Raw genomic sequence first — 12,321 nt, forward strand, 5'->3', positions numbered from 1 at the left:
AGAATACTCACAGTTGGAATATGGAGTTTCTTGTTCAAGGAACAGCAAAGAGACCAATTTCACTGGCTCGAGGGGTACATTGGTTGGGGGGTGGGGTTGGTGTAAGATGTAAGGAGCCTGGAAAGGTAGGGGAGATAGGTTATTAAGGGCTTTAAATGCCAAACAAAAGATTTTTTATTTTGAGGAAATAGGGAGCCACTGGGTTTTCTTGAATTGTGTGTGTGGGGTGGAGGGCGGGGAGTAAGATGGAAAGCCAATTTGACAGCTGAATGGAGGATCAATTGGGTCAGAAAGAGACTTGAAACAGAGAGATCAATCAGAAAGCTACTGCAATAGTACTGGCATGGGGTGATACGGGTCTACACCCAGGTGATGGTATTGTCAGAGGGAAACAGGAGGCTTACATGAGAGGTATTTCAAAGGCAAAATTGACAGGACTTGACCACTGATTAGACATGGGGTTGAGAGAGTGAAATAATATAGTGGGAGAAGAGGGCCAGGACAGGGGCCAGGGGGACATCCATGGTTTGCAGTCATACTGGATGAAGATTCAACAAAGGAGACTGAGGAATGGTCAGACAGGAGATAGGAGAAAAACAAGTAGAGAGCAGTGAAAACTTAGAGAGAAGAGAGTATCAAGGAGAAGAAAGTGATTATTGAAGTTTGCAGGAAAGGTCAAGAACAATGAGAATGGAAATAAGGTAATCAAATTTAGCAATTAAGAGTCAATTTCAGTTGAATGATGAAGGTGGCAGCCAAAGAGTTACAAAGAGAGTCAGGGGAAAGAAGCAGGTTGTTGAGTTGTTTTTCAGGAATGTCCAACACTTTGTGACCCCATTTGGGATTTTCTTAGCAAAGATATTAGAGTGTTTGCCATTTCCTTCTCCAGTTCATTTTACAGATGAGGAAACTGAGACAAACAGGGTTAAAGTGGCTTGCCCAGGATCATACAACTTATGAGTGTGTAAGGCCATATTTGAACTCAGGAATATGAGTCTTCTTGACTCCAGGCCTGGCACTCTATCTATTGCACCACCTAGCTGCCCTTAAAGAAGCAGAAGAAGGAACCAACATGCCAGAGTCGCAGGAAGCGGTATAACTCTTCCAAAAAGACCTAGAAAATGTCCTGAATCCTGATAGGGAAATGCAGAAAAAGTCACAGTGGGTCCTTTGTCCAGCCCAGGTCAGCATGTGGACACTGAGTATGAGGTCAGGCCAGGAGTATGCTATGAATGGAACACTCTAGCACCAAGGGAGAGGCTATTCACCAAGACAAGATGTGGTCCCAGACCCCTACAGGACACCATGACAGAGACAGATACTAAATGACAGCTTGGTCACCCACTACCCAGTTCCAGGTCACAGATATAGGACAGACTAGGGATACTTGCACTTGAAGTGGCATTCCATTCCCATGGTTTCCAGGTTGGGAGGTCCTGGGTAGGGCACAAAGAAATTAGGAAGTTCAGAAGCAAGCAGGAGCAGTGTGGCTCAGAAACTCCAAGTACAGGGTGGGGTCTCTTTTCCAGCATCTAGCCCAGCCTTCAGAGGAATAATTGGGGCATAAATTCCAGACCAAAGATGAGTCCACAATTCTGTCACTGAACCAACACAGCTTTCGAGATAGTTGGTATGGACTGAGTCCAGCAACGTTCTACTGTTGCTCAAACTGAAACCCAGGTCAGAAACTTACAGAGTTCAGCAATAACCCTCAGTAATACAAGTCGTGGATAGAGTGCTGGGTTTGGAGTCAAGAAAACCCAAGTTCAAATCCAGCCTGAGACACTTTGTGTGAGCCTGGGCAAGTCACTTGACCTCTGTCTGTCTCAGTTTCTTCATTGGTAAAATAGGGATAATAATAGCACCTATCTCCTAGGGTTGATGCGAGGATAAAATGAGATAATACGTGTAAAGCACTTTGCAAACCATAAAACCTTATACAAATACTAACTATTTTTATTACTGGTGTTGTTACTATTTTACAAATGAGGAAACTGGCTCAGAGAAGTAAAGAGTAAGAGCTCTGATTCTTTAGTTAGAGGACCTGAGTTCAAATCCTTTCTCCAATGTTTACTACTAGTAGAAGTAGGCAAGTCACTTAACCGTCCTTGGCCTCAGTTTTCTCACTTGTAAAATAAACGGTTGGACTGTATTGCCTCTGAGGGCCCCCTCCAGCTCTCTAAATATCCTATGACTTACCGAGAGTAACACAGCTAGTAAGTTTACACATACTGTCTAAGAAGCCTTGTGACTTTAGTAGGAGCCCAGGAACAATGAGTACCAAACATAAACAAGATCAAGCAACTGAATAAAGCTTTATATGAATAACTGACAAAGTAAATAAGAGAATCCTAAGGAAAATGACCCATTTTAGAAAAACAGAAAGCTTGCCCAAGGGAGAACAAGAAAGCCCATGGGCTTTGTCTCTAGGACAAAATAGAAATTAGGCAAAAATATCACTTAAGAAGTACCATGGAGGCAGCTAGGTGGCATAGTGGATGGAGCTCTGGCCTTGGAGTGAGGAGGACGTGAGTTCAAATACAGTCTCAGATACACGAAACTTACTAGCTATGTGACTTTGGGCAAGTCACTTAACACCAACTGCCTCACAAAAAAAGAAAAAAAAAAGTACCATAATAGCAATTCTCATTTATGCCCTATGAGGACAGGGAGCCTGTCTTATCTAAACTTCAGATCTTCCCTAGGGATTCCCCTTGTAGAATCTTCTGCACACAGTAGATACATAATATTTGCTGAAGCAAATTAAATAAAAGGAATGACTGCTGGTGGTATTTTTACATGTATTTCATCGTATACAAAAGTTTGTGAAGTAAGTAGCAAAATTATTATTTCCCTTTTACAGACAAGAAAACTGAATCTGAAAGCTTTAGTGACTTACTCAAGATTATAAGGCTAAGGAGTGACAGAGCTATATATCTGAACTCAGGTCTTCTCATTCCTCCTCTAGTGTTCTTTCTACCACCTTTCACATATCATATCACCTTTCACAAGCACTTTATACGTTAAGGGTAGTAATAAGGGGAGAGGAAGGAAATAAGTATTTACATAGCACCTATTATGTGCCAAGCACTGTGCTAAGTGCTTTTTACACATATTAATTCATTTGATCCTAGGAGGTAGGCGCTATCATTCCCATTTTACAATTGAGGAAACTGAAGCAAACAGAGGTTAAATGACTTGCCCAGAGCTTAGGAAGTATCTGAGGTCCTATTTAAACTCAGGTCTTCCTGACTTTAGGCCCAGCATTTAATCCACTGTGCCACCAGCTGCTTAGTAATAATCATAATAATTCATATTTCTATGACACTTTCAAGTTTCTGTAGTGTTTTGCTCACAACAGCCCTGTGAAGTAGATGGCACAAGTACTACCCCATTTTACAGATGAGGAAACTGAAGCTCAGAGGTTAAGCAACTTATCTAAAGTCACAAGAGTAGGACTTCAAATGACTAGGATGTAAAGACAAAAGACAACAAAAAATTTATTTTTAAATATAGCACTCTCTCTGGCACATTCTAGTGAATTCACTACAGAAGGTGAATGCTACTTCAGGTTCCAGGGGTGACCCTGTGAGGCTACCCTCCTAAAACTATAGCTCACAAGTCCCCACCATTAACAATCAGCCTATTAAAAACATTAAGTACCCATTAACTATCAACCAGTAGACACAAGTAGCTCTCAGCAAAGATATTTAAGATGTCATAGTAAGAATGTGTGTATGTTCAGCTGTTTTTCAGTCATGTCCACTCTTCATGACCCCATTTGGGGTTTTCTTGGCAAACAGACTGGAGTAGTTTTGCCATTTCATCTCCAGTTCATTTTACAGATGAGGAAACTAAGGCAAACAGGCTTAAGTGACTTGCCTAGGGTCACATAGCATGGTCAGAATGTAACTATAAAACATAAACTCATGGTGTGCTTTTCCACAAATATACAGCAACCATGACAAGAATGGGCCTAAATTGAGAGTACAATGGTAGTGAGCCACACATGTAAAATGCATGTGAGACAAAGGCAACTCAAAACTCATAGTACTGTAGAGCTTGGATGTCTTTTCTTTCTTTATGGAGTCTTTGGGTAGTTCCATGTAGGTGAAGTGTCTTTTCTGGTTGGGTTGCTCATCTGGATACCAAAGATTTTCTTCTTTCTGTAGCTTTTTTTTACTTCTAGGAGTCCCATTTCTCGAGGCTGCTCTTTTCCTGAACTGACTAGTCTTTCTGCAACTGTGTCCATCTGAGTACATATCGCTGCTCCCTCAATTGTGACCCTTTGAACTGAAGAACTCTTCAGTTCAAAAAAAGAAAGAGGGTGTTTCCCTCTGGGAAAATTACTACTGGATGCCACGGCATGGCCAATTAAAAGAAGGGAGAGAGAGTAAAATACTCTTCCACAAGGCATTCCTGATCCTGCAGTCCCTCAAATTCTGATCAGCTATCCCTAGGACCTAGCAATTTAAAGCCCTGAAAAGGCTTTAATCTAATTTTTGCTTATCCAATAAGGTTGAAAATACCATAAAGAGATAACAAGATGGCACACCTTTTTAAAACATTAAAATTTTTAAATGTGACTACATACTGTAACTACATCAACTGAGGTTAGTGAACACCCTCCCTTACGCTATCTTCCCAGTTTAAACACTTGCTGATCCCAAAAAATCAAATGGGATGCTTTTTGGCAAATTCCATGGAGCATGGTTCACAAACACCTTGGAAACAGATAATTCCACAAGGATATAATAGCTAGTGGGCCTGGGGATTGCATTCATTTCCCAATTAAGGGTTATATGATTTTAACAAACTGTTACTACCTTACAAAGTTCTCATATACTATTATTCGTCTTGCTGCTTACAAAGGCTTTCCCCAATCCAAAGACAATAAAGAAAACAAAAAAGGAAACCAAACCTAGTCCCTATAGCCCTTCTGGAACATGTGGGGCACTCCCTCACCACTGGGATTTGACACCTGGGATTTGATAATCATACCTCACTAAGACAAGGAGGCTGACATTAAAAAACAAAAAACCTAAAAGTCCTGAAGAGGTGTAGGACTCTCCAAAAAGGATTAAGTACTTGTAGTTGTTTACTCTAGGTTTCTAGGCTTACAGACAAACTTTATACTATGGACTTGCAGTCAGTAAAGACCTCAAAAAAGCTGTGTGGGGGCAGCTAAGTGGCGCAGTGGATAGAGCACCAGCCCTGAAGTCAGGAGGACCTGAGTTCAAATCTGGCCTCAGACCAAACACTTGACACTTACTAGCTGTGTGACCCTGGGCAAGTCACTCAGCCCCAGTTGCCTAAAAAAAAAAAAAGCTGTGTGGACTCATGTCAGAGTAAGGCAAGAAGTCTAGGGCTGCTTAAAAGTGTGCTTTGTTTTTGTTTTTGTTTTTAAGAGTGAACATGAATGACCTGCTAAGTGCCAGTATTTTAGAGATGTAACTTTCATACTGCTCATGTCAGTTTCCATAATCATAATAACATCCAACCACGCACAAGTCGTCCAAAAGAAACTGGTCTGACTCGTAAAAGAAAACCCCCTGGAAAACTGAATGTCCAAAAAGTGGATCCCTGCTAGGATCTTCAAGGAGGAGAGTATGGAGAACATCTTTTCCATAGTGGGTCACCCTGGATGAAATACCCATAACCCTGCTGGGGTACTCCTCTGATTTAGACACTTGGAATCTAAAGCTTGGTCTCCAGAGATTACTAACAACCTCAGGTTCTAGGGTTAACTCTGTGAAGCTATAATTCTAAAATTACAGTTCATTGGTAACTATACGTTGTGACTATATTAATTAAGGTTAGAGTTATCCATCAAAATTTGGGGGCAGCTAAGTGTCAAAATTGATAAGAGTGCTGGGTCTGCAGTCAGGAAGACTCATTTTCTGGAGTTCAAATCTGGACTCAGATGCTTACTAGCTGTACGACCCTGGGCAAGTCATTTAACCCTGCTTACCTCAGTTTCCTCATCTGTAAAATGGGCTGGAGGAGGAAATGCCAAAGTACTCCAATATCTTTGCTACTGAAATTAACATTACCACCAATTCTTCCTTAAAACTTCCTTCCCCTGGTGTCATATTTACGCTTCCAACAGGCTAGAAAACCAGTTTCTCATATAAGCTGCATTTTTTGCTGAAGTATGTAGTTTCATCAGTCAAACAATAACAGATTCATAGCAGGCATAAGATAGGTTCTCAACGATTTTTGAATTTTTAAAAAAGAATCATAGGATCAGAGCTGGAGTTGGACCTTAGTTCAACCCTATCATTTTACAGAGGGAAACTGAGACTTAGAGATGTTAACAACTAGATATGATCACATATCTAGTGAATATATTGGGGGGGTATGGAGGAAGTTTTTGAAGCCCGGGCTTCCTGATGCCAATTCAGCACACTATCTTCTCTGCCTTTCAACAAGATATTGTCCTCTCACCTCATTTCAGTTGGTTCGCATCTTATTAGAAGCAGCAGTAACCCTTCTCAACTCCACCCCCCACCCCACCACACACACTCTCTCTCACTCACACACACACACACACACACACACACACACACACACACACACACACACCCTTACCCTGTTAGAAACATACAGGTCACATATTCTATCAATGAAGAGAAGTTAGAGATGTTTGAGATCTATCTCTAACTTTTTGAAGTTGAGACTATTCCTTTTTTTTTTTTGGTAAGAGACAAAAATCTGGAGTGGGAGGACAATTGGTTTCAACTCCTGGAATTTCTTAATACAGTTCTTAAAACAATATTTCCTTGTGCTCTTCAAACCAACTCTTAATCCCCCACCTTCAACCCTTCTCTGCCCTTCTACAGAGGGATTCCCTCCCATCATCAGTGAAGCTAGACATACACATTCTCTACCTGGCACTCTGGATCAGCCTATAGGCAATGTACTTGCGGAAGAGGCACCCCAGCCTGTTTAGGTTCAAATAATGCATCTTATTTATGAGTTCCTTAACTGCATCATACAGTATCAAGGGGAATTGAAGGCCTTCCACTGCCCGGCTAAGGATCCTCAGGTTCTTCCTTTGACCCTCAATATCAATAAAGTATCGACTTTCCTCAGGTGGAGGAGCAGATGCAAAGAAATCTCTAGGACAGGGAGGGGACACTGTTGTCCTGGATTTCTCAGTGACTGTAAAAGAGGACGACCTCAGGAGCTTGTTATCTATGGGAGGGAGACAGACTTTCGGGGATATATGAGCAGAAGAGACGAGCTGTGATATTTGGAGAAACTCAGCAGAGGGTGGAGGTGGTGATTTTGAAAATTTAACAGCAGGAAAAGAATGTTCAGCAACAAAAGGTGGTTGAGGTGATAGGGCCTTGTAACCACTCTCCTCCTGAGGGGTATGAGGCTGAGTTCTCTTCAAGATTCCTGGGGACCATTCTGTTGGGGGCTTTCCAGAAGTGGGAAGAAACAGTGGCATCTCAAACTTTGGAGCAGAAGGAGGACCCAGAAATGGCTTCAGAGATGTAGAAGGGGCCAATTCCAGGCTGAGTTTCTCAAGAGCAGAAAGTTGCAGTGCTGTTAGGGACTGCCTATGGCTGTCAGGGACCAATGGCTTGAGCAGCTGTCGTCCAGGTGGGACCATCTGTCCAAGGGAAGGAGTGAACTGTGGCACATAGGTTTCTTCAGGGGCAGCAGGGTGCCACAATGTCGGGGGCTGTTCTGGGATACCAGGGGCCACAGAGGTGGTAGGCTGTCCAGGAGCAGCAAAGACCACAGGTGTGGGGGGCTGTCCTGGAGCAGCAGGGGCCACAGGTATAGGGGGCAGTCCAGGGCCAGCAAAGACCACAGGTGTGGGGGGCTGTCCTGGGACAGCAGGAGCCACAGGTACAGGGGGCAGTCCAGGGCCAGCAAAGACCACAGGTGTGGGGGGCTGTCCTGGAACAGCAGGAGCCACAGGTATAGGGGGCAGTCCAGGGCCAGCAAAGACCACAGGTGTGGGGGGCTGTCCTGGCACAGCAGGAGCCACAGGTATAGGGGGCTGTCCAGGGCCAGCAAAGACCACAGGTGTGGGGGGCTGTCCTGGGACAGCAGGAGCCACAGGCATAGGGGGCAGTCCAGGGCCAGGAAAGACCACAGGTGTGGGGGACTGTCCTGGGACAGCAGGGGCCACAGGCATAGGGGGCTGTCCAGAGCCAGCAAAGACCACAGGTGTGGGGGACTGTCCTGGGACAGCATAGGTCACAGGTATGATGGAGGGTTCCCCAAGAGCAGCAAGGGCCACAGGTGTGAGGGGCTCCCCAGGGGCTGTAAAGGTCACAGATGTGGAGGCCTCCCCAGGGGCTGCAAAGGTCACAGATGTGGAGGGCTCCCCAAGAGCAGCAAGGGCCTCAGGTATAGGGGGCTCCCCAGGGGCAGCAAAAGTCACAGGTATGATGGGGGATTCCCCAAGAGCAGCAAGGGCCACAGGTGTGGGGGGCTGTCCTGGGACAGCAGGAGCCATAGGTATAGGGGGTGGTCCAGGGGCAGCAAGGGTCACAGGTGAGGGGGGCTCCCCAGGGGCAGCAAAGTCCACAGGTGGAGGAGGCTGTCTAGAATCCCATGAAGCTTGGAACTGCCCAGGAGCCACAGGGGTTGGAGAGACCTGTTGAGGCTCCACGGTACTCCATGATACTTGGGGCTGCCCAGGGGCCCATGATGTTTGGGGTTGTCCAGATACTGCAGGGGCCCATGACATCTGCGGTTGCCCATGGACTGTAGAGGCCCATGACACTTGGGGTTGCCCAGATACTGCAGAAGCCCATGACATTTGGGATTGTGCAGTATCTGCAGGGACCCATGATGCTTGGAGTTGCCCAGTGGCTGTAGGAACCCATGACATTTGGAGTTGCTCAGGGGCAATAAGGGCCTCCAGATTTTGGAGTGACCCAAAGTGAGGAGTGGCCCAGGATACTGGGGCTTCCCTGGGGGCAGCAGGGCCCAACAATGTTGCAGTCTCACCAGGGATGGCAGGGAGCCTGGATGGCAAGGGTTGCCCAAGCTGCCCAGTGGTTAAAGGTGGTCTCAATGTTGGGGGCTGCTCAAGAGCAGCAGAGCTGCACGTTCTTGTAATTTCCTCAGGGGCAACAGGTTCCTGAAATAGTAGAGTTTCTCCAGGGACTGAAGAAGCCCCTGACGTGGGCGCTTCCCCAGAGGTAGTAAGGTACCTTGATGTGGTAGGTGTAGGAAGGCCCCAGGATACTGGGTCCTCTCCAAAGTACCTAGGGGCCCATGATATTGGGCTTTCCTGAGGGGCAGTTGTGTACACTGGCATTTCCCCAGGGGCAGTCCCTGGTTGAGGCTCCATTACGGGGAGTTTTGTAGGGATGCCAGGGGGTGGGTAAGGAGATAGATAGGTTTCATCGTATCCCTCCTGCCTAGGAAGATCGGCTCCTCTTAAACCTGATATGTCTTGTCCTGGAGTCACCTCATCCATGGCACCTGGCATCATCATCTGTGAAAGGGACTCACCCTCTAGAGGCAGAGCCAGTGTCTCCTCACCCTCTGGGGGTAGGGTCAGGGGCTCCTGGGTCTGTGGCCCCCCATGTTGTGACACTCTCTGAGCCCGCTGCTCTTGCGCCATTTGTTGCTTAACTTTTCTCCACTCTCTGAAATTCTCTGGGTACAGCTTCTGAAGCTCCTCCTCTTGTCTCCGCATTTTCTGCAGTTGAAGTTCTACCTGTTCTTGATATTTTTGGGCTATTTGCTCCTTCCATCGTTCCAGCTCCTGGGGAACCAGCATTTGATGCTGAGCTGCTTCAATCTCCCACTGTTTCTGCTTTTGCTTGTGCTCTTTCTCCTGCTGCCGCCACTGCTGCTGCATTTCCAACCACAGTTCCTCCTCTGCCTGCCACTGCCTCTGCTTCAGCTCCCATCTCCTCTTTTCATCCTGTCTCTGGAACCACGCATTCTCTTGCTGGAATTTTCTTTGTATCTGTTCTTGGGTCTCCTTCCAGAGACGTCTCTCCTCCTGCAGTTGTTTAATGAACTGCATGCCTTGATGCTTCGGAGAACTTTGGTCATGGACCAATTCAGTGCCCACTTTGTCTTCCTGCTCCTTGCGTTCGCGCCGAGCCTTTCCCCCTCTTTCTCCTGCTTCCTCTTTCACGTTGTCGGCTACAGACAAGAGCACTTTGAGTAAGTTGGACAGCACTGGATCCATTTTCTCACTTAAATTCAAAAGTGCCTGAGGCGTTGGTAGAAGCAAGGATCCTTTCTTTGAAGGCTTAGTAGGGTCTCCAGGCTTCTCTGATTGTTTTTCTTTGTATTTCTTCAAGATATTAGTCAGAATCTCGGCCATTTTTTGGAAATATTCCTCCATCTTTCCCCTTACTATTTTTAAAGACTTCTGAGTCTCTGGGTTCTTTGGCTGTACCTGTTCCTTAAATTCACTCTTGGAACCACCTTTCCCCAGGTTGTCAATCTTCTGTTGCAGGAAAGACATTAAGGCTTTCTCATAGTCCTGCAGGATTTGCTGTTCATCATTTTGGTAAGCCTCTGGCACAGTCTTTTCCTTTTTTCCCTTTCCCTTTTTGGTTGCCTTTTGCTTAGCAGCTCCATCAGATTTAGCTTCCTTGACACTAATCTCTTCAAACGAGAGTGATTCCGTGGTCTTGGGTACTTCTTCATCAGTCAGCGGGCTTTCTCTTTCCTTTTGCTTCTTTCTCTGGGCTTGCGACTCACCAAGTTTGGCTACACTTTCCACTTCATCCTCCTGAGGAGATTGGATTTCCTTGCGTCTCTTTCTCTCTGGTGGCTCAGAGCTCAGCTCCTGACATCTGCTCATCTTAGAAATGTCTGTCAAAAAACCATTTTCCCCTTTGCTTTCCTGGGACTTGGATTCACTTACTTCCTCCGGACTTCCTTTCATTTTCCCTTTGGGTTTCGGTAGCTTAGTACGATCCACCGGGGCCTTTCTCGGAGAGAAAATCTCAGGGGAAGGAGTTCTGGAACGATCTTCAGAGGCATCTTTTGAAGATTTTATGGGGGTTTTCGCAGGACTGGTAGGGGGCATTATCGACGAGGAAGATTTACTATCTAAAGATAAATCACCCTTGACTTTGCTGGTAGAGGGCATTGTCAACGAGGAAGATTTACTAACTAAAGATGAATCACCCTTGATTTTGCTGGTAGGGGGCATTTGCAAGGAGGAAGATTTACTATCTAAAGATAAACCACCCTTGTCTTTGCTTGATTCCCATTTGATACCAGTACCTCTGGCCAATCTTCTGCTTGAAGGCTCACTCCTGGCTACTTCCTGGTATTCTGGAACTGAGGGCAGGTCTACTTGTGAAGTTTCCTCAGATGAGACTGTCTCTTCAAATTCTTGCTTGATTTTTTCCTGTATTTTTAGTAGCATATTCCTCCTTTTTCTAATAGTTTCCTCAGAAGGTAAGTTTGCCCCTGCATTCGCCAAACTCAGCTGGTGTAGTAAATTTGCTTTGGCCTGAAGAAGTTCCATGCATTTTTCTTCTTGATTTTGCAATTCCTTCTCAAGTGCCTCATTTTTATCAGTGAGGATTTGTATTGTCCGCTGGAAGGTCTGTTTCTCCAGCCCGTAATACTCTTTTATTTCTGATCCCATTGTGGTACATTGGAAAATCAGATTTTTAATCTCTTGATTCTGGAACCCCAAAGCCTTGTGAAGGTTTGCTGCCGTTGAGCTTATGTATTTAATAGCATTAACTTCACCTTTGTTGAACATATTAGAGCTGATGAGCTCCTGCAGCATGCCAAGGATTTCAGAAACCTTGTTGTTTGTCAGGGCTTCTTCCTTGATCATTTGTTCTGGTTTCAAAGGACTTCCTGCTGAAGGTTTCCGTAGAACCTTTTCTCTCCAGGTTTTCCACATGGTACCTTTGGATGCTGAGAAACATCAGAGAAACAATAGGAAATGGATCTCATTTCTCACCTTGCCCTTCCATCCCTCCAGCACTGAACTCTAATCCTTGCTAATACGACCCATTTAGGGTTTAAGCCTAAGCAACGGACAAATCTAGCATGAGAGCCAGTTGAAATACTTTCATCTGTTACATGAAAAAAAAAAAGAGCAAAATATAAAAGGAGTAGGATCTCCATAAACCCTAATGGCCTAGAGTAGTAAGGGTATGGTTCAATGGCCCTCACAAACTCTGCCTTCTTTGAAATATAAACTGGGGACATATGCTTGGCCTTGGGATGACGACTTGAGCCCTGTGAGCTTTGGAAGAAAGGGACACCAAGGGCATAATATAAAGTCTGACTGTGTTTGAGCTGTTGTTAGGAAATAATACCTGGAATAAAGGACCATCAGCTCTACAGACAGAA

At 45.2% G+C, this 12,321-nt stretch overlaps 1 protein-coding gene across 2 annotated transcripts in view; it reads right to left on the reverse strand.

Annotated features, from left to right (window-relative positions):
- Positions 1–11,872, reverse strand: part of FAM186A (family with sequence similarity 186 member A) — a 79,492-nt gene extending 67,620 nt beyond the window's left edge. For both annotated transcript variants that reach the window (XM_020966038.2, XM_020966039.2), the window contains exon 1: positions 6,891–11,872. In XM_020966038.2, coding sequence (XP_020821697.2) covers positions 6,891–11,866 — 4,976 coding nt within the window. In that variant the 5' untranslated portion in view covers positions 11,867–11,872. The remainder of the gene's footprint in view (positions 1–6,890) is intronic.
- Positions 11,873–12,321: the final 449 nt, after the last annotated feature.

This window comes from Phascolarctos cinereus, unplaced genomic scaffold, assembly GCF_003287225.1.
Source record: "Phascolarctos cinereus isolate Bilbo 61053 unplaced genomic scaffold, phaCin_HiC Scaffold_1;HRSCAF=81, whole genome shotgun sequence".
In the NCBI taxonomy this organism is placed as follows: Eukaryota; Metazoa; Chordata; class Mammalia; order Diprotodontia; family Phascolarctidae; genus Phascolarctos; species Phascolarctos cinereus.